The 24,679-nt window shown below is 36.2% G+C and overlaps 4 protein-coding genes across 4 annotated transcripts; 2 read left to right on the top strand and 2 right to left on the bottom strand.

Moving 5' to 3' along the window:
• Window positions 1-1,692: 1,692 nt before the first annotated feature.
• Window positions 1,693-3,304, top strand: GCK72_023734 (uncharacterized protein; the record flags this gene model as incomplete). Its single annotated transcript, XM_053735524.1, has 10 exons — window positions 1,693-1,742; window positions 2,132-2,198; window positions 2,254-2,320; window positions 2,365-2,429; window positions 2,473-2,575; window positions 2,622-2,692; window positions 2,742-2,943; window positions 2,992-3,070; window positions 3,120-3,189; window positions 3,251-3,304. The coding sequence occupies 10 exons, from the start codon at window positions 1,693-1,695 to the stop codon at window positions 3,302-3,304; spliced, it is 828 nt and encodes a 275-aa protein (XP_053579090.1).
• A 231-nt stretch (window positions 3,305-3,535) lies between these two features.
• GCK72_023733 (uncharacterized protein) lies at window positions 3,536-5,070 on the bottom strand (the record flags this gene model as incomplete). The annotated part of the gene is made up of 7 exons (XM_003109498.2): window positions 3,536-3,668; window positions 3,713-3,854; window positions 3,904-4,007; window positions 4,053-4,401; window positions 4,499-4,652; window positions 4,761-4,878; window positions 4,925-5,070. 7 exons carry the CDS (start codon window positions 5,068-5,070, stop codon window positions 3,536-3,538), a joined length of 1,146 nt encoding a protein of 381 aa, XP_003109546.2.
• A 4,692-nt stretch (window positions 5,071-9,762) lies between these two features.
• Window positions 9,763-11,911, bottom strand: GCK72_023732 (uncharacterized protein; the record flags this gene model as incomplete). The annotated part of the gene is made up of 9 exons (XM_003109555.2): window positions 9,763-9,856; window positions 10,189-10,360; window positions 10,413-10,485; window positions 10,650-10,711; window positions 10,757-10,901; window positions 10,951-11,175; window positions 11,403-11,513; window positions 11,560-11,691; window positions 11,738-11,911. 9 exons carry the CDS (start codon window positions 11,909-11,911, stop codon window positions 9,763-9,765), a joined length of 1,188 nt encoding a protein of 395 aa, XP_003109603.1.
• Window positions 11,912-15,578: 3,667 nt separating this feature from the next.
• GCK72_023731 (uncharacterized protein) lies at window positions 15,579-24,376 on the top strand (the record flags this gene model as incomplete). Its single annotated transcript, XM_003109561.2, has 28 exons — window positions 15,579-15,650; window positions 16,115-16,288; window positions 16,334-16,510; window positions 18,842-19,006; window positions 19,248-19,412; window positions 19,583-19,694; window positions 19,752-19,877; window positions 19,921-20,056; window positions 20,221-20,310; window positions 20,355-20,502; window positions 20,554-20,825; window positions 20,871-20,928; window positions 20,979-21,096; window positions 21,144-21,254; window positions 21,304-21,480; window positions 21,533-21,635; window positions 21,688-21,925; window positions 21,973-22,120; window positions 22,357-22,451; window positions 22,675-22,893; window positions 22,939-23,007; window positions 23,055-23,245; window positions 23,292-23,379; window positions 23,429-23,756; window positions 23,806-23,910; window positions 23,956-24,075; window positions 24,120-24,240; window positions 24,286-24,376. The coding sequence occupies 28 exons, from the start codon at window positions 15,579-15,581 to the stop codon at window positions 24,374-24,376; spliced, it is 4,017 nt and encodes a 1,338-aa protein (XP_003109609.2).
• Window positions 24,377-24,679: the final 303 nt, after the last annotated feature.

Below are 24,679 nucleotides of genomic sequence, written 5' to 3'. Positions count from 1 at the left end.
TCTTTTATTGGATCTCTTTTCACTTCTCAATGCGTCTTTTTCTGTGGATGATTATCACTTCACCTATTTTTTTTCTAATTATTGGTATAACCTTCCCTTGAGCCGTACTCTGCTCTGTTTGCTCAGTGTCTGTCCCCTTTCGTTTTTCTTCCCAATTTTGACCATCAGATTTTTTGTACTAATATTTCGTTATATCAATTGTAATATTTATCTAATGCAATTGAATAAACATTTCATTTTCATCACAGCCTACATCTGTTCACCATCTGAACCTGAATCATCGAGTCAGCTGTGGGAATCAAAAGAAAAAACTGCAAAAAGTAGAATCGTTTCTTGATCTTCGCTTTCAAAAAAGAAATTGCATATCAGTTTTCGTTTTCGTTTTCAGTTTCTCAGCTTCTTCCTTCGTCCAACCCTATCTTCTCGGGTTACTTGGAGATGCCCTTTGCTAGTCTCAGACATTTTTTTTCTAGTACAATTTTGCCAGAGGTTCTTGATCTTTTTCACTTTCTCCCATCCAATCTAAGTAATTACCTGCTTCTTCGATTGAATCCAATTTCCTTCGGGAATCCCTTCCGATTCCTTTCTTCTGTCTCACATCATTGCCACCACCATCAGACAAAAAACTTTCTCGATAATTGCCGTGAAGTTTGGCCAATCGATGAGTCATCTTTCACTCCCTCATTTCTTTTTACTCTCCTTCAAATACTAAAAAGCAAAACAATGACTTGGACAGGTAGCGTTTCGTTCTCTTTTTGATTTTCCATTTTTTGTTTTTTTTTCTTCAAAAATTCCCAATAACATCTTTCACTCAAACTTCATTCACATTCTCTTCCCACACAACGTCATTTTGTTTATAAATTGAAGGGCATCACAATGATAATATACACACGAAAGCTTTTCATAACAAAGGAACCAGACAGTATCCGCTTGCAAATCATCACTCTTGCTAGCATAAACACTTTAATTCACGTTTTCCAATAGGTGGCTCTTTCCGTAATTTTGTCTTCAGTTCTTTGATATTTTTTGAATTTTTGATTGTTTTTTTTATAGTCTCAATCTTGAAAATGTAATTTTGTTATTGGAAAAAATGATAACAGTGTATTCGAACATCATGAGTAAGTGCGAAAACAACTATTTTCAAGTTGATAAAAAACTTTTTTTTTCACGTTATTCAACTACTTGATTCAACACAAAGGAGATTAATTGTATGTACAAAAACAATCCTGACAAGTAAAACAGAAACCAAGAAGAAATAGACGCAAGCGTGTTGAGATAGAGAAATAGTGAAAAGACGGCAAATGATCTAATGTCACATTCGATCGAGGGAGATCTAACCCGCCTGACGGGAACATGAGTGACCGGGAAGAGATGAGAGATATAGAGAATGTCAGGATAACATCTTTTTTTGGCACCCTCAAACATTCTCTGTTGGCGCGTCTCCATCATCAATAACAATCGAATCTTCCAGAATATATTGTTTCCCTTGTTTGTCGCAACCGATTAGACGCACTGTTCTCAGATTGATATGATTTTATCTCTATTACATCACAGGATTTGTTTCACTTCACGTCTGCGTTTATGTCTATCTTACAGGGATTCTGATCATTCAATTTTTCTTTCAAAAATCTGTAATTCATTTTCTAGAAATTGAAAATATAGTTTTGAAACTAGTTCCTCCGAATGTCTTGAATGGCACTTGTCCCTAATTCTCCACCACACCAGAATAAGAAAAAAACAACGTTTGCCCACTTCCCCATTGTAAATTCAAGATGGTGATGATGCATTGTCCGAAATGATACCCTCTCATAGTCCGTACTACCGTCCAATACGTTTTGCGTCTTTATTTTTCAATTGCGTCCTTCCTTCGGTCCACATCTATTTGCTCTACCGCCACCGGCATTTTTTTCGGCTAACCTATTTCCTTATTTCTTCTTTTGATTTTTCCTTTCTTTTACACTTGATTTCGAAATTCAATTCATTTTAAGAGTTGGAAATTGAACGATCTCGAGGAATACACAAAAGAATGGAAAAATGAGGTTATCTACAGTTATTCTTATCACATATTTTGTGTGTGAAGTTCTCACAAGGTAAGTTGAAATTAGCGATCAAAACGAGTACTAATTTTCAGTAGCCCGGTCATTGTCTTGCCACCTTTTTTGAAATTGAACGAGCAGAATGTTATCACAATTGTTAATGTGAGTTTTAACCGAATTTATAAGTATCACAACAAGAACATTTGAGCGATTACAGGAAAAATCAGTAAAATCAGTTGTGCAAATAGATCATGGAGGAGAAAAGACTAATAAAGAAATTCAAGGTGAGCCTCTGAATGTTGTGCATATTATCAAACCGAGTTTGCAGGTGATGTACAAATGATTTCATTTCATACCAGTTCAAGTCAACCCACTGCACATATCATGATTAAGGTAATACTACCAATAATTTCGTTCCCAGTAGATTTAATTTCAGGTTGACGGAAAAATAGAACTGAATACAAATATTCCAGTGCGACCAGATTTATTCAATGTTCATATTCATATCGACAAAACTATTTATCGGAAATCGGAGACAGGTTAGCATTTCAATTTCAATATTCCAAGTTCAATTACTGATTACAGTGCACGTACGTATTCTACCACTCACACATTCTGGAAGTATTTATCGTGGCGATCTCAGCATTTGTCTTGTGGTAAGTTGCAACTTTTTTTGATTTTCCCTCTTATTTGTTTTCATTGCAGAACGGAAAAGGATTTGTTGAATCTTCAACACTAAGAACAAGAAAAGTAGATGAAACCAACTCCATGATTATTGAACAACTGGAAATTCCATCTCATACTTTCTTTGGTGACTGGGTGGTGAAAGTGCAACCAGTGGAAATTGGATCCAAGAGATCGGACGATTTGTTGACTTTTGGAAAAGTGTTCCAAGTACAAGATTATGGTGAGTTACTTTCTTGAAACTAATAAAATACGTGAAAATATCTTTCAGATCTTCCAAACTACAGACTTTACGGATTCTTAACTGATAGTAGCAATTTGGATGATACCAAAATAACAATCGAAGCAAAGTGAGTTTTCTCTCCCCGATGCTTTTTGTTTCTCTTTTTTGAATTAAAGAGCATTCTACGCCAAGAGCACAAACTTTCCAATTCTCGCCGTATTAGACACCAAAACGATGACACATAAGGTTTCGTTTGAATATTTCATTGTTTTTAGGTATTTCCATGGAAAACCCGTGAATGGTTCAGTTCATGTGTACTGCCGCGAGGTTGGATCTTCATCGCAAGACCGCAGTCATCTGACTCACATCAAGTCTGGAGAGGTGGGGTTCTTTTTTTCTAAAAACTCATTTATTATTTTAATTCCAACGTAAAAGCCCGCAAACCCAGATAATGGAAAAGAAAAGAAACGTGTGAGAGGGAGAGAAAAATCAGCACATCAAAAAATAATGACATAGATCACAAATGCATTGTAGCCGAAAATATTTATACATAATTTATCTAAGTTTTTGTCTGAAAATGTGTGTCGGATGACTAGACTCGATGCACAGTGTTCGTGCCACCGGAATAAAGAATTGGGTTCACAAATGAGCTGAGAAGAATGAGAAGTTCGCAGAGGTTGCCACCATTTTGAGATATTATTTCATAGAATCCTTCGTTAACAAATCTGAAAACAACAATACGTATCAAATTGAGACAAAACAAACAAACCTTGATAAACTGATTATATTATATGGCATCCATAAAACAACATGAGTTACAATAATTGCACAGGCATTCGTAAACACTGTAGTCCCAAGTTGTCGTCGTAAAGCCGTAGTGGGTGGGTGACGCGTCGTACCAGCAAGAGGGACTGAAAAAAGAACTGTTTACTCTCTTCCATCAGGATCATATTTCACTACTTCTTGCCGATTGCTGAGAAACGTAACTCTTGCGCCGGAATATTGTTCCACAGCAGAAATATCTGATCTTGTCGGTCATCTTACTCCAGAATATTGTGCATAGTCTGCAATTTCAATATGACTAAACGTAACATGTTTTATTGTCTTACGTTTCTTGTCTCTCATCTTCATAAGAAGTGAGCACATTGAATGGCCAGAATGGGATAAGTCGGCTCAACATACGAGCATAACAAGAAAATGTGACACTGAGAGGCAACCAAAATGACATTGCTTGGTGATATGCTTCATAGAGCATTGAATGAAAATTGATTTCATTTCGTATCGGAGAATCAGTTGGCAATTTGTGAATTTTGATTGCAAACACGGTGACACATTGTTCCCAATTTTCGGAACTTGGACGGTATGTCTCCCAGACAAAAATCTGAGGTAGAGCCGCAATTCCAGCAATTAGCCAGACTCCATATAACAATTTCTTAGTTCTTTCATATTGACGAGCGCCTGGAAAACTTTCTTTTTGTTTTTTACAAAATAATGGATTACTTGAAGACCGTTTGTGATTGAGCTCAAATATTTTAATTTTTACATAGAGACTCACCAATGATATGATTACTGTACACTGCTAGGTACCTATCCACAGCGATTCCGCAGACAGTATTCGAATTGGAGAAGAACGCTACAGATGACCAGTACCTATACATTTTGCATCCCAAGTTTCCGAACTTCCACTCAAACTGTAGCAGCCACGCTGCCTGAAATCACTATTTGAGTGAGCTAGAGATTGGTCTGCCTATCTGTTTAAATATTGGCATCAGTAACAATCCGTAAGGAACACCTTCTCCTATTACATGCAAATTTACCTTCACAGATGCGTAAATCCACATGATCATGCAGTCACTGACGAACAAACTTTTCTTAAAAAGCAAAAACGATTTGTTGCTTCCCGATTGCCCATTATGAATAACTGGGCGTTTTACTCTGTAAGCAGCTTGGTCAACTGTGATTTTTTGTGTTATCCGCTCACTTGGGTTGTTTTATCAATTTACATAACATAATAAGAGCGACGAAACAGTAAGCAACATCGCAAACCAGGAGTATACTTGCTTCTGTTACTTCTGACCATAACCTTTCTGGTATAACTGTTGACATCCGAGTGGACGTCTCCAACATCTAAAATTAGAATATGTGTTCTAATCATAAAGTCAAAGAAGTCATGAAACCAAAAGAAATAACAGAAATAACAAGAATAGGATTCATGAATGTTGGTTATTCAAGTCTGGGTTCAAACCAAGAATATATTCTTCGGGTGAAAGGAAAACAAGTCGAAGGACTTTCTCAATCTTAAACACCCCCTTTCTCCTCTTTTCAATTGAATTCAGCTGCAATTTCCTATCTTGTTGTGTTCCCGTCACTGTCCTTGGGTCAACACTTTTTTTCAGGAAAAAAGAGGACTAGAAAACTTGTTTGTTTGAACTAAGTGACAGGGAAGTTATATGTACAAGTAGAAAGAAAAGAATGACGGACGGTGTTTGGTGGAAGATAGGAAAATAAGAGGGAAATTAGAAATGGATACGTTCCTAACATAACGAACATAGCAAAGACGACCAAAATATGGAAGGTGGCCTCCCGGAACTGAGTGCCTTTTTTTCTTTTCCTTTTTTCAGTGACTAGGCAATGGTACTATAGATACATAAGGAAGAAATTGAAGAAAATCACGAGAATTGTTTCTTCTCATCTTATGCACAACGAGCCAATAAAACATATGCCGAATTGCAAGAAAAAAAGAGGAAGTGAGCATTCGAGATTACAAAAAAAAAGTGTTCAAATGTGGGAAGAGGGGGGGGGGGGGCGGACTCACGTAATGTAAATTGAAAAAAAATGACCAAAAATATTTTCTTATTTTCTAATGTAATTAACTGGAATTGTGTAAGGTGTTCTTTGAGAATGAATAGATCAGAGATTTATTTGAATAAGATTGGAAAAAGTGAACAACTAGCAAAAAGAAAGAAATAAAACCAGTATAACTAGGTTTAGACGGAGCATAATACGGAGCACAATAATTGCTCCACCCACCTTTTGGAAAAAGATCGATTTATTTTTCTCGTCCATCCGAGATAATTGAAGCAAATTATCTGCCTATGTTTTATCATGTGATTGTTTTTTAATTCGAAAATCATACGCGACAACTGTGAGCTAAAACTTTACGACAACATAAGTGGCATCATTACCGGAGAAAATAGCGAATCGGAGAAAAATAGGGTTGTGAATGTTGATGGGACAAATGAAAAAGCACACGAGAAATAGGAGAAAGTGGAACAGAGTTGTTTTTGAATTTCAGTATAAGAACCTTTTATCTCTATTCAGAATCTCTAGATTCAAAGGGTGAGAATCAGAAATTGTCTAGAATGAGAACTATGGAAGAAACTCATAACCAAAGCTGAGAATTTTTTTTGAATAATCATGAGATTTATCCAAAGTGCAATGCTAAAAAGTTTTTCTGACTCTTTACACTTTCTCATTTTTCAAAGTTCACAGTTATAAAAAGTAAAATAAAACATTAGTGCTATAATGACGTAGATCCCGTTTTCTATTTTTTTAGCCCCAGTCGTTTTTTTTTCTATCGTGCCGCTTCAATTTTCCAATTCAAACGGAACTAGCCGGTAGGCATATGTGATCAACAAAATAATAAACTCATTTTTGCCTCGTTTTCAACTAGTTCGGCCGTTCAAGCCTTCTTAGGAGTAAATCCAAGGCTCCCCTGTCCCCATGAGTAAGAAAAATGGCGGAAATTGAAATTTTGCAAATGCGTGTGCGGGCGGCCAGAGCGAAGAAGATAAACATGCGACTCATCATAACCGAAGAGCATTCCAAACGGAGGGTGGAGCCTCGCCGTTCCAAAGACCTTGAACTTGGACTACCTCTTGGTCCGAAAGGCACTCTAGTGGTAATACGTTTTTGCTCGTTTGATTTATGTCAACAAAAATGTTTTTAAAAAAAAGATAGAGGCTCAAAGAACCATTGTGAGCAAGAAAGTAACTTATATTAAGACGATTTTCAATCGTTATCCTAAAACTAGAGTGTCAGAGACCTTATGTTACTTTTTCTCCGCTACTACATAGTATTGCATGACCGATTTGAGTAATAATTCCTAGCGGGAGATTAGGATATATCGCAAGGATAAACTAAACTCTCACATTAGCTGTGTCACAAAAACAACATGTCACAAAACACTAAATTTTAAGATTATAAAGGGAAATCATAACTGTGAAACCTAGTTTTAGGCGTTCACTATTAGTTTTTTGTTTAAATTTAGTAGTATTTCTGCTATTTTCTAAGCGTGTTTTTTTCTGTTAGATACGTTTCCGTTCTTTTCCGAACGACTCTTCTTCCAGTAATTTTCCGGCTCAGGATGGGGGATTCGTTGCCCTTCTAATTAAATTCTACATTCCATACCCTCTTTTTAAATAGATATAATAGAGGCAAAATTAATAAAGATACAAACATGTGGATGCCTCGGAAGAGAGAAAAGAATCTTACACTATCTTATTCCATCAGAATCTAGGAAACTAACAATTTCTCATTCGAGGTTAAAGGGAAAAAAGGAAATGAACTGATTTCCTGTGCGCTTCTTCAGTAAGGGACCACAAAAGATGGATGAGAAAATGAACAAAAACACATAATAAATGATCCTCAGGCTACCAACGCTCAGTCATCTGTCTACTAACCTAGGTTGAGATCCAATATGTTGAACTGAATGTCAGCGTCTACAGACAATGAGAAGTGGATTATGCACCGAATGTTTTTTTTTCTCAGTACTAAATGTAACAGGATTAGCAAGAAAAACGTTTTAGACATGAAAGAACGTGTTAGAACAAAAGAAGGTGGAAGGGCAATAAGTGGTAACTGAACACAAAAACACGATAATTGCTTTTCAAAGTCGTTTGCATCGCTGCACATAACTTTTAGTTCGGCGCTATCAATTTTTCTGGGACCCTTTTTGTACGCCTCACCAGTTTTTCCGTCTCTGTTCGATAAGAAACGAAACTTCGCATCCGAATTGGTCATGTATATGCATTTTTCATTTTTTGTCTACGATCAAGCCCTAGGTCTCGAGGTTTTTTGAAGTGGCTAGAATTTTCAAGAGTTCGTTGCCAAACAACAAGAATTGACGTTTTGAAATGACGACTCTTTTTTTTGTAAAAAAGAACAGAAACGATTAGTTTAGCTATTGTACTTGAACTCATAGACAACGATCAAGTGCTTGAGAAAAATATCCGAATCGAGACATCGTAATCAACTTCCTATGTATCCAATTCCAAAAACTGGCATGAGAACAAGAAATTTAATTCTGTCCTCAGATTCCGGCTAAACGACCACAGACTTGTAAATTGTTCGTGGGAAAGACCACCCACTCCTAAATGGAGAAGGCTCGTCATTTTCCGTGGAACCACAAAAACAAGTGGACCATAACCAGAAGAAGCAAAAATAGAACGTTCAAGCCTATTCTTCTCTTTCTGGGACAATAACAGAAAATGGAGTACGTGGCATGTTGGCCCATAAACACAAGATGTAAACATAAAACGACTGAAACGATGGAAAATGCCCTGGGCAGCAGAAATCATTGTGGGGATCTTTTCCAAGTTTCGAAACCAAGTGCAATGGAGTGATCCGCACAAAAAAGAGAACAGACAACGAGCCCTCCTACTCACGAAATGGGCGGAGTCGTGCCGCAAAATGAACAAAATTTGTGTCTTCCCGACGGAATATAATCGTGCTAATTAGTTTGTTCGTCATTACCATATCATCTAATGATATTCATTGCTCATCGATGAAATGAGGAATAAGAAAAAATAGGTGCAGACTCAAAATACAGAGAAAAAAGGGAAGTGAAGAAATGAAAAGAAGGACACAAAGAAAGAATCTAGATTGAGATTTCTTTTCCGGCGTAGGTGGTTTTAATAACTTGGAGGTTGTCTAAACATGGATGTCTGATAGAAAAAGGATTCCTTTGGAAGACAGATATGAGTTCATTCAGAACAAATCGTTCCAAAACAAATATCCCAATATTCCGATAGAAAAAAGAAGCGACACATTTCTTAGTAATGAGTAAAATAATGAAATAAGAATAAACACACACTAAATATATAATATGCTACGGAAGTTTTATTCTGGTACCAACAGATCAAACACCTCAGATTTGAAACGAGCTCATCTTCACCAACTCTAATCCAACTATAATATGGGGCGTCGATGTGTTCACATGTTTGAATGACGTTTCAGACAAGTTTCTTTTTTTTAGTATATAGAGTTTTGAGTAGAATAAGCTTTTGGATAAACCCGAGAGAGGACATGATGTATGAATATGAATCACTTGTTGAGAGAGGAAATTTTTGTTAGGTTAGTTTCCGGAAATATTTTGAATTTGAATTGTTTCCTAGACAAATTGAATAATATAAGTACGAGCTCGGTCAGCAGATCTCTGACACATCCATTGGTTTTTAATATCTTGCTGGAAACTGTAAAACAGAAAGCAGACTGCTATGAAATTTATAGTATATTGTCCCCTTCCAAGCTTCCAGCGAAAATTGGTTAAATTAGTACAATTAAATTTCTTGAAAACAACCGTTTCTTGTGAATCATGTTTTCCGTTTGCCCGAACAAATTTTCCAACAACAGAAGCCATTTGTCGGTTTGGACTCTTTTAGCACTCTGAAATCATTCAAGAACTAGTTTAGTGGTTTTTTCTAACTGAAATTTTATTAGTGTCCACGTGTATAGTCAAGTCCAAAATATTATTAAAAGAACCAAATAAGTGCGAGATCATTTTAGTGTTTGCTGATTTATGATAATTATTAAAAAAATTTAGTTTCCTGTAGAGAATCCATAAAGGAACGGATTGATGAGGGTGATGAGAATTTGCAAATCTTTGAAGATATTGGCATTGGCGCTGAGAACCCTGCAAAAATGTTAACTATTATTCTTACTTTTTCCACCCCCTGGAAATTATTTTTTTGTTCAAAAAAAGAACAGCGACCACTTGGTACGGATGTTTGGAAAAGTTTTACGACTACTCGTAAACCTGTCAAGAAGCTTACTGACAGCACACTCCCTCTTTCAAAAAGCTACAAACCTGACATCATTCCAACAAAATAAATACGTTTTTTTTATCCCGAATTACCCTTTTGAAAACATACAAAGTGTATGCTGACGTTTCAAAGTTTTTTTTTGAAATATCATGCGCAAATCTTTTTTGTTGAAAAAAAACTGACGAGATGAGGTGTAACTTACTCGAACATCCCCTGATTAATATACTTCATTAGTCCAAGTGCATTATATGGGAACCAGAAAAGGAAGTGGGTGAGGATCACGAGCATTGTTGTTCGGAACACCCGACTGCGCATTTGTTTCCGCCACGTTGGTACACGTGTCGATGTCGACGATGTAGTGGTTGTTGAGTCTTCTACAAAGTTTTTTTTTTGTGAAAAAATGTGTTCCATAAAAATTGAACCCACTTCCTCCGTTCTTTCGGTTGGATTTCTTTCGGTGTTGTTTGGGGATTAATTCTTCCTTACAACACTTGACCACCTGAAAAAATAGAATATGAGTCAGTTACCGTATCTTGTTCTATTCTTGTTTTAATATGTTATTCTGTATATCCAGAAGCAGATGGAAAAAATAATCAGTCTAGGACAACAATGGAAATATGAATCTTTCATAGGTACCTAGACTCCTAAATATCTCTTACTCACTTTTCTAAAACTCCCATCTTTCTTAAGTAGACCATCTTCCAAATTGACATGAACAATGACATCTGGAAAAAATGGGTTGTTTTTTGATATGTACTACTAGTGCTAACCTTTCGGAGAATCATCAGCTGCAGTTGGCATAGGTCGCCTGACACTTTGAGTTCCAGGTGCTCTAAGCGAGTATTTCATTAGTTTGGTGGCAATCACAGCGTATGTCACAATGAGTACAATCAATGGTCCCCAGAAAACCAAGAACTGTAATCAGAATCGTAATCAAACTTGTTGAGACCAACCTCAATCCTACCAAGTGAACAATATTGTATATATTCTCGAAAGTTTCAGTCAAAACAAATGATTCTTCAGGAAAATACTCGTTCTCTTTCTTAATGTGACGACGTATCTGCCAGACATCCGAGCATTGGATAAAGTTAGGGTTAACCTCGACCGTTTGAAAAAGGAAAAATTGGGGCAAACTGCAAACGAAGGCAGCTAACCAGGAACCGTAAGCGAGCACTTTGACAGTACTGATCTGAAAATACACTTTTTGAACTGACACACTTCCTCTTTCAAAATATTTCAAACACGTAAACATATTTAAAATGCACACCCTTAAATAGGTTTTTTGTTATGCAAATTCTAAGAATTTCTTCCTAGCAATAGATAAACAGACTAGTTAGCCCACGCGTGCAAATTTTGAAAAAATAAGAAGTTTTTCCAAGTTTACCAAACTTTTGTACTGTAATAAGAACCACTTACCTTGCTTGTTTTGGTATGAATTTGGTTTGCATAGATAACATTTCTGAGCCTATCCAACGCAATACACATCACAATGTTAGATGAACTGTATAAGGAGAACATGGAGAACATCTGAAATCAAAGGTCATATTTTTTGTTAGGAATCTGGTATTCCCACCTGGTACATTCTACAGGCAATGTCTCCTCCAATCCATCTATAAGTGATGAGCCAAATCAGTTTTCCCAATGAGTAGGTCAAAATGAGAAGATCAGTAATGTTCAGATTGATTTTCAACATCACAAAGCCACTCTGTAACAAAATAAACAGCTTGTCCAAAGGTTACAATAGTACCAACCTTGACCATATCACGATTGCACGCTTTCATTTCTTTGATTAACTTCTTCAGAATGACAACATTTGCTGGCACCCCAAGCATTAAAACCATTCCCAAGTAGGCGATTTCGATATAATCACTAATAAGATACGTCGGGGCCACCGGATTGATGACAGTCGAATTGTCGGCCTCCATCCTTTTTCTGCCAAACATTGTAACTTGAGAAGGGAATAAACGAAAATATAGAGGAACAATGAACGAATGAACGAGGAAATGATTAGGTTGGGTGGCGCGGAATATGAAGCCGAAAGCCAGGAGAAAAAGTAACAAAACAAGTTTTTGATTAAAATCCGTGACGGAATACAAATAATACTAAGAATAGAAATTTCGATATGTGATTGTTGGGAAAAAAAATTAATGAGGATAGAACGGACAACAGAAGGACTGGGAAGAATAAGGGAATGTCGAGTGAACTGATATTTGTTCGAGCTGTGATCATGTTTTGTCAGCCTGAGAATATCAAGACAGTAGGCAGCTGAAAATTAAAGATGTCTGATTTTCTCTGTACAGAAGCAATAGCTAACTGTGTTTTGAAATTGGAGCTTATACATAGGCAGCCGGATATATGAAAGATGACAAGCTCAGCTGCAAATGTTATGTCCAAAAATGATGTTTTTGGAAGCTAGAGAAGGCTCAATAGGGTCCGTCTAAGACCCCCGCTTTTTTGACGTTCTCATCATTTTTTGGAATTTATAAAATAGCAAATTGTAGGAAAAAAGACTCAATAGATGTTTTCTGTCTTTTTTGCTGACTTGAAATCAACAATGTATAATGAAAAGTTGGAAAATACAGAAAACGACCAAGAATAGAGGAAGTTGTAGACAGTGGAGACATAGACAAGAATCAAATAGAACACTATGAGTTGGGTGGGTCCGCTGCTCTCAAATGAAAATATTTCATATTCTGGCACCACGCGTAGAAAAAGTGTCAAAACATGAGAAGAATACATGCAATCGTCTTCAGTATGCTTGGCTACTAAGAAAGACGCTGGAAATGTTTCTGAGACGTGAGAAAACTTTTTGAACGATGCTACAGAATTTTAAATCATAGTTTGAAATCCTGAGTAATGCTTTGAAAGTCCTCAGAACTCAAAGTGTGCATGTCCCAGTAGTCCAACTAAAAAGTAGACAAATGTTTCTCCTTCGTTTTTCCTTTAAGCTTCCAACTTTTTGGTCCGAAAAGAGAGAAGTGCAATGAGATAGGTGAATATTCAATTGTACTTCTGGGAAAAGGAACAAATGTAAAGTGTGCATTCGGAATTCTTCTTTTTCTTTTGGAGAGCCTAAAGTAAACGTCTCAAAGGGTACCAAAAGGGCTGGAATGCAATGCTTGAGAAACGAGAAGCGATAATGTGATTGAAAGATTTGATTGAACCAATTTAAGACCAAGACACATGCGTTTGGAATGAACACACATTTCTCATTTTTTTATGATTTTGTTTTGATCTGTAATAGGGAACCCAATATAAGTATGTGTGTTCGACTCGACTCAATGACCACAATTTATCGTAGTAACTAGAAATACTGGAATATGAGAAAAGGAAGAGTTATTTGGCTATTTCTTGGTGTAGGCGGCAAATTAGTGGTTCAAGAATCTTATTAAGCTGAATACAAGACGATAAGTGTGGTTGGCAATCCGTTAAAGTGTTTTAGATTAAAATAAACCTTCTTTCTAAATGGACTAGATGACTCCCTTGATATTCGTCACTTGACTCTTCAACGCTCTGTTTTGGTTTAGCTCTTATTGGCTTCCCGCCTCTTTTCCTCATCTTATTTTATCTCATAAAGAAATCCGTTCCGCATTCTAAGATTGGGAAATGAGAAAAAAAAAGACAAAAAGTGTTTTAAAGATCACAAACCTAAATGAAAGGATGGTTTGGTTCTTGAATTAGAACATTGCCTGAAATTGCTACCAAGAAAAAAAGGAACTTGGATGAATGATGATGAAAAGATAGAACTGGTGTAAATATGACGATTTGCTACGGCAAACTTTTTCGTTCTCTCTCATTCCTATTTTTTACTCTTTCTCATTCAGCGATAAAAATTCCAGCATAAACAAAACTAATTTATGCGTTTTTTGCGAATTGAGCATTGCTCAAGTTCCATGTGAGGACATACTTGGAGGTTTATAGATGAAGATCTCTGGAGTGATCTTTTATAACCACCTGTGCAGGCTAATTTTATGAGTTGAGGGAGTTAGAAGAATTATTTTGGAGCGAAAAAGAAAGATTTTCTCGCTTTTCGTGGAACTAGTGCTTCTAAAACGTTATTTGTATTATCTGAATATTAAAAATTAAAAAATTCTCCTTCTACACGTTCCCGGAAAAATTTTGCATAATATTACCAAGTCAAAAGAAGTGAAAAAGAAAACAAAGAATGGAATAAAGTTATATAAAATTATTCTTAAAACCGTTATTCTTCTTCAAACGCCACAAATGGGTTTTGCTAGCAGCTGTCAGTTTTCCCGAAAATAATTCCAAAGAGAAATTGGAAGAGGAAGTGAAAACAGTCCTAATCATGAAAGCCGAAGGCCATGAGAGGTTGTTCATCTATAGTACAAACGACTAGTCTGGTTAGGCGTACTGTAAGGTCGTAAAATATAAAATAGGACAATTGAAAGAAAATGAACAACAAATAAGAGAAATGCGAAATCAGGAAAACCGAGGAATGTATGTTTTCATTTCTCCTTTCATTCTGAAAACAGAAAAATTGGAACTATTCATTTTCGAATTGACCTCTTTCGTGTTAACTATTTTTCTACTAAGCCATCATAACTAAATTTTTAAAAAGACATGTCAACTCCATTTTTCAAATTTTTTCTGGATAACAGAAGCCGTACGCATTTCACAGCCGCCGTTCTGAGTATAATAATCACAGATTGAATTGGGTGTGGGTGTAAGCTCTGTTTTCTGTTTGTAAGCTTAACTACGGATCTGGAAATGGTTGAATTTTCAGAAGAAATTTGAATGTTAAATGACCACTGAGAGAAAGTTGCCATCTTGAAAAACTGAATAGAGCAACTATATGTTTTAGTGTAAAACACGAACACATATGGACTGAAACCAACCAAAAATTGGTGAGCACCAAGATAAAGAAGAGTAGACAGCTTTTTTTGCAAGTGTGGGAAAAAAACGAAGACGCGCATATACATGAGTCATTATTTCCTAATGAGCCCAAAAACACTATGATCAAATGCGCAATATCATGTTTTTTTCGTTTTCAGTTTGACAATGGTATCTGGTCTTCCATCGTGGACCTCGGGAAATGCGACCCAACGAATCCAGTTCCAAAAGAGGTATGTCATTATAAGAGAGGAGATCCGGCATGATTGATGACCTGGAGATTACCACTTATTCTTCTCCAGGATATATCATTAACAAAAGAAAACCTTCTTAGATTGATTCTGAGTATTGAAAATAGAGAAAGAGAGATGAGGACGAGGTTAATTAGAGAAGGAAGTTGTTTATGAAGCTCTTCAAAAAAGGAAATGAAATAGAAGAACATGGAAAAGAAACAGAAAAAAACGCGTGCAATAAAATGCCGGAATGCTTAGAGATATAAAGCACATAACGTTTTTCCTCTTCTTCATCGTGTTTTTGTTGCGATTCGTCATCATCCCCAGATTTGATGACTTCTTAATGCGCCATAATCCGTTATGTTTAAAAAAGAGTTCGAACAAAAGAACACGTTTTTATGGTAATCGTGTGTGACATGTTGTTAATCTTGTATTGTTTTAGATTTTTGTCGAGTCCCGTGAAAATGGAACCGGTTATCGTCAAGACTTGGTGCTCGGCTGGGAAATCATGGCTCCAAAATTTACAATTACCGCGACCAGACCGTACTTCACCCGTGATACAGAGGATGTTATTCTCATGGTTTGTTTTGTGGGGAACAGACAGAATGAAACACGTATTAGCCAATAAAGGCAGGCATTCAGAATCCATAAAACACATTATCAAACTACGTTGTAGATTAAAAGTTCTCGTATTGGTTTTCCACTCAGATCGTAATCACTCCTAGGAAATTGTTTTAAAATATTGCGTTTTTAAACATCTAGAAAAAAATCAGGCCAACAATTGGAAAGAGCCAAACAAAGAAAGTTAGCAGAGAATGCCGGCGGAGAACAAATCTGCAAAAATGAATCTAATTTGTGCCCTCTTTTCCCGAACTAATGGTGAGAGCATTGTAATGTGGGATCTCTTGTTTCCATAAAAACGTCATGATGCGTAGCTCCAGTGCGTAGGATGAGAATGAGATGGGACCATTGAATAGAGTGTGGATTCTTGTTTTAGAACAAGAGAAAACAAAAAAATGACGGTAAACAAGATATGTTTTTTAGGTTGATGGAGATGGTATTGCTCATGGTAATGTGAGTATTTGTCTTGAATCTATTTCCGAGAAAAACAATGTTATGCGGACAAAAGAAGTTAAAGTGAGCTCAAAAATCGGAGATGCTCTGAAAATTGGAATTCCGAATGAGTGGCGGAATGATGTTAGCGTCATACGAGTTGTTGTAAGCGGACACGTCAACCAAAAATAAAACAAAATGAAATTTTAGGCAAAACGGAAGATCAAAAATGGCTACAGTAATGAGACAATGCTTTACATTCCAAATCTCAGCAGCACAACTTTACAATCTTCTCTTATCAATCCAGAGGAAATAAAGTCGTTCTACAGAGATGATGAGATAATGAATATCCGAGTAGCTAACACGGGAAAAGAGATGAATTTTGTGGTGAGTCAATGAGAGTAATATTTAACGTTTCCATGCCAAATAAATATCCTACGGATTTGAGCAAAGCCCCTCTAAAAATCTGATACAAATCTTAAGAAGGGTTGAGTTAGACAGCTTATGGTGGCTTAGGGTATCATGAGGGTTCGTAAAAGAATAGAGCAACTAAAAAGTGGGTGGTTAAAAGCCCAAAAAGCATTTTAGTACTCAAGACCCCAATTTTGAGAAAGATTACAATCAAGAACATCAAGAAAACAGACTAAATAAAAACCAGACTAAAACAAGCCCCTAGAAATGAACCTCAGAAAACAAGCGCGGTGAATTGAATTAGAAGCACTTTTAGGAGACGTAATCACACCCGATGTGCTCCACATATTTTCAATACCAAACAATGCTTTATTTGGGCACTAGATGAGGCATAATCCAGTCTTCCGGTTTATTGACGTTAAGTTATATTCAGTTGATGAATTATGATCAGCCAAATGAATAAATACCAACCTAGTGAATAGAAAAGAAAAAAGGGAAATAGGTTCTTCGTTCGGCTTGTCTAGGTGTGGGCGGTCCAAAATAAATTTGACAAATTTATTTTTTGGAAATTTCAAAGCTCCCATGATTCTTGGTATAAATGGAATTTCGGCGCTTGTTTTTTTAAGTAGTGTGCCACCGCATCCAATTTTAATGCTATCTTATCGATAACCGTTTCAATCTGGATCATCGCCCACCCAGTGCATTCTGTATCGAGACAAGGATGTTGTTTTCAGCTAGGAAAGACATTTGTCAGACAGATTTGAATGTAATAAGATAAATATTACACATACACATCGTTAAAAAACGTTGTGTCACATACGTCAAGCATATAAATCGCAGATTTCCAAAAATGAAAAAGTAGATCGATGTAGAAAAACGACGAAAAAACCAATTTAAAAATCGAATAAAGCCACCATTTTCGCAAAAAGTCATTCGCATCAAATTCAAATTCTCGGAATAATTCTTTGTCGGTGTTTGGAAGAGAGCATGCGTTGAATTTTAAGTGATAGGTTTTTCAAGTGTCTATAGATACATTGTGGCTTCACAAAACAACTAAAACAAAATAGATTTGGGTACGAAATTGAAAAATAACGAACCCTTGAACTTTTGTTATTCTTTTCTCTTCAATATGGCACAAGATTTATTTTTTACCCAAAGAAAAATACTTTTTTGAAAAGAATAATCTATCTATTACACTAGGCTTATTTACTGAGAATTTTTCATGAATCTAAGCTCCGCCTCTTTCTAAAAATGGATTACTGTAACAATTAACAATTATTCATCCAAAAAGGGTAATTATCGAATGAATTACTGTAGTTTAATGTTTTCAACACTAAAATTCAGATTCTGAAGCAATTACTCAGATATGGAAAACGCAAGTTTATTACTTTTTTGATGGTTTATGTGTTTTTCCTTGCCAAAAATAAGAATTCCGAAAATTCGTCATAACAGTAGTACACCGAGTCTGCAACGTTCGTAAGAAGAAAGGAGTACGAGCAAGAAATGAATGACATAAAAAGTTAGGAGTAATGAGCGAAAAGAAGAAAATGAAAGGAACAAGGGACGACAAAAAAAGAAAATGCGCACTTCGAGTGGAACAAAATTTTTGGTGAATACTTGAAAGATCAAGCGGAAGAAGGAAATGGAACAAAATGTTTTCAGAACCTTTTGCACATGTTCCAGCGTTCCAGTTTGAACGGATTAGATCCGTAACAAGATAAAAATTTGAGAGGAGAGAAGACTCAGGCAAAACTTCATTTCCTCTTTCATTTATATTCTTTCCTGTTTGGGTTTAAAACCAAAAACAAAGGGAACACTGACTTCCAAGAATATTTAGAAAAAATGAGATCCGATTTTAGACAATTTCCAAGCATTTTCCTAAAAAAGATTGTGTCTCCCTGCTTTTTTTTTTGTTGAAAATCGTAACATGAGAAAAATAATCAAATGCTATTCTTTTTTCGAAAATTCAATTACCATCATTCTGATCTATGCATATTTGTAAGAAAAAGAGAAAAATTGAAGAGGAGGAAATATTAGTTGCTTTTCATAAGAATACTCTTGCTATTGAAAAACGTTGCTGTGAAAATTGAAATGAAGGAAACATTCAAATGAATAGCTCCGAATTAAAAACGGCATCATTTGGACTTTCTTTCGAATATGTTTTCCATGGAGATCTGCGAATGGATTTATTTTTTCCTCGAAGTCAGTCGAGAAATTTAAAAAAAAAACTGAAATGCGTTAAGGGTTTTTAATAATTACTCTGTGTGCATTGAAGTGATTAAAAATGTGAACACGACTTTTTTTCAGATAATTTGCAACTCACACACTGTACACCGCGTTCCGAATGATGTCAAAAACAACATTCTCCGAATAAAAATTACCGATAAAATGGAGGGAACTTGTATTCTCACAGCATTTTCCGCCGATTTAACTTCGGATGTTTTTCTGTTCAGAGTACACAACTATTGTGAGGTTAGTTGTTTGTTTTTATACTTCCTAAATTTCCCATAGATCTAATAGGTTTTCTCTGCAACGGTAGTTGAAAAAAAGTGTGTCACCATTATATACTTCATGGCAGGCTCTTGTGGAAAGCTGACAAAAGAAACAGAACATGAATAAGTCAGAATCGGGTGAAAAACGAAATCGCCTGGAATTGTGAGAAAAAAAATAAGGAGGGAAACAAAAAACTAAGAGAAAAATAACAAGTTTTCAGGATTGTAAAGTGAAAGTATCAAAGGTTTCGAACGGAATGAGCAAAGAATTGAGAAGAAATGACGCTATTCAACCTGGAGATGAGATGGAATTAGAATTTACAGGACACTCAGAAGCCATCGTTTTTTATAGAGCCATGGATGAACGATTGAACTACATTACACTGGTAAGTATGAATGAATTCAGATCAAAGCTAACTGGATTCGACCTTGGACTGATCTGATAAATCTGCTCATTTCTTTGGAAATGTGCATTAGAAAAAAAATGCTAGAAGCATTTAACTCCCTGCTTTTAAAACTATATGTGAAAATGGAAAACCAACATTAAAAATTTCAGAAAAATGATTACATGACACACGAGTACCAGGACTATATGATATTTGGACAACAATCTTTAGGAGCAAAGATTCTCAATCTTGTAAACGAAGAAAAAGTTGACAAAACTATGAGTGAGTGAACTGCTTGAAAAAAAACAAATCTTCTCAACAATCCTTCCTTATTTTCAGAAGAGGTGTGTACCGCAGCGGGGCACCAACTTCGTTTCAGATGTGAACAAGGGCAGCGGTCCACTTCTCTCGTCTCCGAGAAATGCCTGAAGCATGTTCTGAAAAGCTGTTATAAAAATTCATCAGGTCAGTAAAGCAATCTGATATGTTTTAGTTTTTTGATTTACAGCTACTGTACTTCCTATCATGAACCCATACATAGAAAGGAAGGTGCCAGTTCTCGCTTCAAGTGCAAACTGGTTAGGAAGCCTCAATGTTTTCCGTACAAAAACAAATAATGCTCCTCATGCACTCTTCGTCAAACCGTGTGTTTTCCCGCATGTTTACTATTTTCTTTTTAGTTTCTAAGTTTAGTTTCCTGACCTTTACTCGAATTAAGTTTCAATATACGGGTAATAAAGAGAAGGGTTTGCAATGTAGTGACTATTTCTTTATAACTAACCATAAAATCAACCACATCACTTTTCAGTGAATTCCACGACACTGGAGTGATAGTCCAAAAGCCCAAAATCCGGCAGCACTTCCCGGAGACTTGGCTTTTTGACGCAATTGTACTTGAGTAAGAATTCCAAGAATAACATTCACAAATTGACCGAATTTCAGACGAAATGGGACAAAAAAGATTACAGCTACCTCACCTGATAACGTCGGTCAATGGGCTTTGAATAGCGCTTATTGGTGGCATGGAAGAGCATCCTTATTTCCAGGAGAAACAAAGTACATTCAGACAAGCAAGCCCATTTTTTTGGAGGTAACTAATATTTTATTTTAAACTGCTGTTTGAATGATAGCGATTATTTAGGTTGATATGCCAAGAAATGTTTACGTTAATGAAACTATCAGTCCACTCCTTACTGTAACTGGAGTTGACTTAGTGAAATCGAGAGAGACACTTGTCATCTGTCTGTCAGAACTGCCAAGAAAAGTTTGTGCGGATCAAGGAGCAAATGGAAACAAAGGGACGACGTATTACATGAAAGTTGAAGTATCAAGGAGCTCTCCTATTCAAAGCAAGTACTTGATGATGAAATTTTTATCTCCAGGTCTTGTTAACATGACAGTAACATTGAGAACGTAAGTGAGAATATTAGAATTGTGTTTTGATCAAATAAAGTTTAGAGAAAATTGCGAGACAGGAAAAATACTCGATGCTGTAAGGAAGCAAGTTGAGATCCAGGTGTTTTCAGTCACAAGACGGAAAAAATAATTTTTTTCGTCGGTTTACAGAAACGAGCAGACACCGAAGAATATTATGAGAGACACATTCTAAATCCTAGCAAACCGCTGGTAACGGCAATGAATGATGATCCAGGGTCCACCAGTAGTAAAGATACAAAAATGATAAGTGGGTTGTCTTTTTTCTAGAAGCAAGAAAATACCAGAAAATTTCAGCTTTCTCTGACCAACATGCATCTACGGATGACTCTGAAACTATTAACACTCTCATCACATCAAATGTTCCTGACACTGAAACTGTTTTCTCATTTAGTATAACATTGTCAAGTAAGTAAACAACTGAAGAAATTGTGAATTGTAACACATTTTTGAACAGAATTCCTTCCACTCCATGATAGACAAACAACAATGTCGATGGGTACAAGATTCAAGAGAAACGGATTGAGAATGCTCACTTCGGTCATCCGAGAGCTATCAGTAGTGTTATATAAGTTCAAGAAACTAAAACTTTCTGGATTCACCTCTTATCAAATGGAAGCGAATATCAATGATTGTGAGTTTCTTTAATAGAGTATTGTAATTTGACAGAACAATTGAAATTTCAGTGATCAATGAAATGATGCAGTTCTCCAATTGCACATCTAGAAAGGATCCATGTGCGTACAGTGAATTTGGAAAACCACAGTCATCTAAAGATGTCTCCATTTTGTGAGTCCACACTAAAACATTAACCAGTCTAATTGAAATTCTCAATATTCAGATTGACAAGTATTGCTACAAGTCTTCTATGTGAAGCAGATGTGGAAGAAAACAGAGTGCTGGGATCTCTTAAAACTATAACCGCCTATATTCCAAGACTAGGAAGTAAAGATTTCAACGAGGACCTTAGTGACATCATAGACGTGGAAAGCACAGGGGATAAGAAATACCTCCTAGTTTCGTTTATGTATCAAGTTTCACGAGACTGCTCCAGCTATCGCAGTAGCTTCAAAAATATGGTTGGGCTAACAAAAGTAACGTGAAAATGTGGAAAATGAATTTACAGACAAGATCATTTGGGAAATTGCATAAATATTTCTATCAACTGGATGAATCGAATGTGAAGGATGGAAGAACTTCTGCAGCAATTGCTTTTATGGCAACCAATGCGACTGCCGAGTTAATGAGGAGTGATCTACTTTCGAAAATAAATAGTAAGTGGCAAATTTTTTGAAAAAAACAAAAATATTCTTTAAATTTGTCATTGAAAAAACCATTATGTTATACATAGAATGTGGTTCTGAACTTTTGAAAGTTTGAGAGTTCGAAAACTTTCAGAGCTAATTGTAGGGTAGAAACCAGAAAATGACCTCATGTGCTTTGTCTGAAATGTTTTTTCTTTTCTTTTTCTGCCTACTAATTCGGTTTGTCTATAAAACAATTTTCTCAGAAGAACATCCTCCTTACTGGAAGTGTAGTGGATACGAAACGAATCGAATCGACAAATTGAAAAGAAACAACGAGTCGTTCAGGCGGAGACGAGAGGTGAGAACCAGCTGAAAACGCTTTCCAAAACTCGAAAACAATAGGAAAAATAGATTAACCAGCCCAGTGGCCTTCCAGAAAACGAATGAGGTCTCCTACGTATTCTCGCTTTTTTCTCCTATTTCTCCATTTGCTCCGGCTCCCCTATCCAATAAAAAACAATTAGAAGCACTATTCCTGATCACGCTCCGTCTTTGTGCTAGCAGAATAACATTTTTTGCAGAGTTGTCAAGTTATGGTTAACAGTTTCGCTTTATCCGCTATTGTGACAGCATATGCTGAAGGAACGGAGATTGATTGGGATCGATTGGCTGATTGGATTTCAGAGCAGCAGAGTAGTGATGGGTCATATGGAAGCCCTCTCACAACACTTGTTGCGACTAGATCTTTGTACGAAAAACGGCGAAGATCAGTGGAAATTGCATTCAATGATCATTTAGAAGTAATGAAAATTAAAAAAATTAGTATGCAACACTATTCTTTTTAGGTGACAATTCGATGCAAAGGATGTCCCGAGAAAAAAGTTAATGTCACCGAGAGTCCTATTGAAATTCACGTACGTCGCTGTTATTTTCTTACAGCATTGAAAACAACTCGTTTCAGATTCCAACCAACATTCATTACGTAACTCTGATAACAAAAGGGCACGGAAAAGCTGTTGTTGCTGCTAGAATTGTTGCAACAAAACGACCGAGACCAAAGAGAGGCCTCACACAAGACGACTACTATCCAGTACATTTATCAATTGACCAGAAAGTCCAAGACAATTTTGTTCATCAGACAGTCTGCTTTAAGTAAGACTTTTCAAAAGAATAACTTACTGTAATAGTTATATTTCAGTGTAACTAATCCAACAATCAAAACATTGGATATGTTCCATGGAACTTATACGTTATTCTCGGCTACTCCAGATCAGCTTTACTTTTTAGTAAGAAGGAAAGTGACTAGAAACACCTGTCAATTATATTATATTTCAGAATGAAACATACACACCTATCAACCCTACATCATCAGCGCTTGGTCTCCATTTCATTCTAACTAATATCAGGGCAAACGAAACAATATGTTATAAAGTGGCACTTAGTGAATCGAAAGGAGGAAAAAACATTCCTTATAAGTCTGCACCTGTTCCTATTCGTGCAACTCATCCTGTACAAGGACTAGTCGGAATGTTGCTCATCGCTCATCCAGATGTCCCAAGGTCAGATGTAGTTGTACGCAGAAGACGTCATCATCACACGAGGACAAGATTTGTGAGACGAATCATTGATGAATCGGCTGTCGATACTGTCTGTTATGATGGTGGTTAGTTAAATAGCTTATTCTGATAGATTCCTATGTGAGTTTTTTACAGGTGAATGTTCTTGTGCCGAGACGACATGTGATGTGAAATGCAATAAATGTCATTTGGATGATTCAAAAGATTTACGAAATTTGTTGTCGACTCCTGGCTTTTTCGGTACCATTTAAACCCTACTACAATAATCATTTTTTGGTACTCTAGGTGTCCGCTTCGAACTCACTTCAATAAGCTCCTCTTTGATGAATGGAGCTAACTACACAATATACGATGGTCTGGTTAAAGATAGCAACGGTATTGGCGCTGGAGCATTTGAATTGTCAAGTAAGAAATTTTATAGGAGACACAATGAAATTAGACAAATTCAGAGAAAGTAAGGGTGTGGCTTCGATCATGTAATGTTGGTTGCACACCGGGAGAGAAAACCTTGAAACGAGATTACTACGTTCTGGGTCATGAAGATGGTCTTAATTCTGATTCCTATGGAAGGTTTGTTAGTAAATACGTATGGAATTACTATATGGAGTAATTTAGACAAAACTACATTCTCAACCACTTGGACCGATTCGAAGAGAGTTCGTACGCTTGTCAAAGTTTGAACTCAGCAATCACAATTAGATACTGAAACTTATCTACACGCATCTTTCCTCTTCTTCTCTCACGGGCTCATTTCTTTTTGTTTTTGCCAATTTCGCTTTGTTCACAGGAAAGCAAGTGTTTATTTCATGGATTTGTTAATTAATTTAATAAATATGACATCATAGATGTTACCAAATGAATCGACTGATTCTAGAGAGAAAAGAAAACAAGGGAAAGACAAGTGAGTAAGGTGGGAATCAAGAAAGACAAATACGTAGTTGGAAAACCTCGTTCGCTTCAGTTTTGCACTGCAAAATGAAAGATATATGTATACTGTGAAATAATACAA

Source organism: Caenorhabditis remanei, chromosome X (genome assembly GCF_010183535.1).
Source record: "Caenorhabditis remanei strain PX506 chromosome X, whole genome shotgun sequence".
In the NCBI taxonomy this organism is placed as follows: domain Eukaryota; kingdom Metazoa; phylum Nematoda; class Chromadorea; order Rhabditida; family Rhabditidae; genus Caenorhabditis; species Caenorhabditis remanei.
Note: the sequence above shows the minus strand (reverse complement) of the source record. Positions and strands in the feature narration are given on the sequence as shown.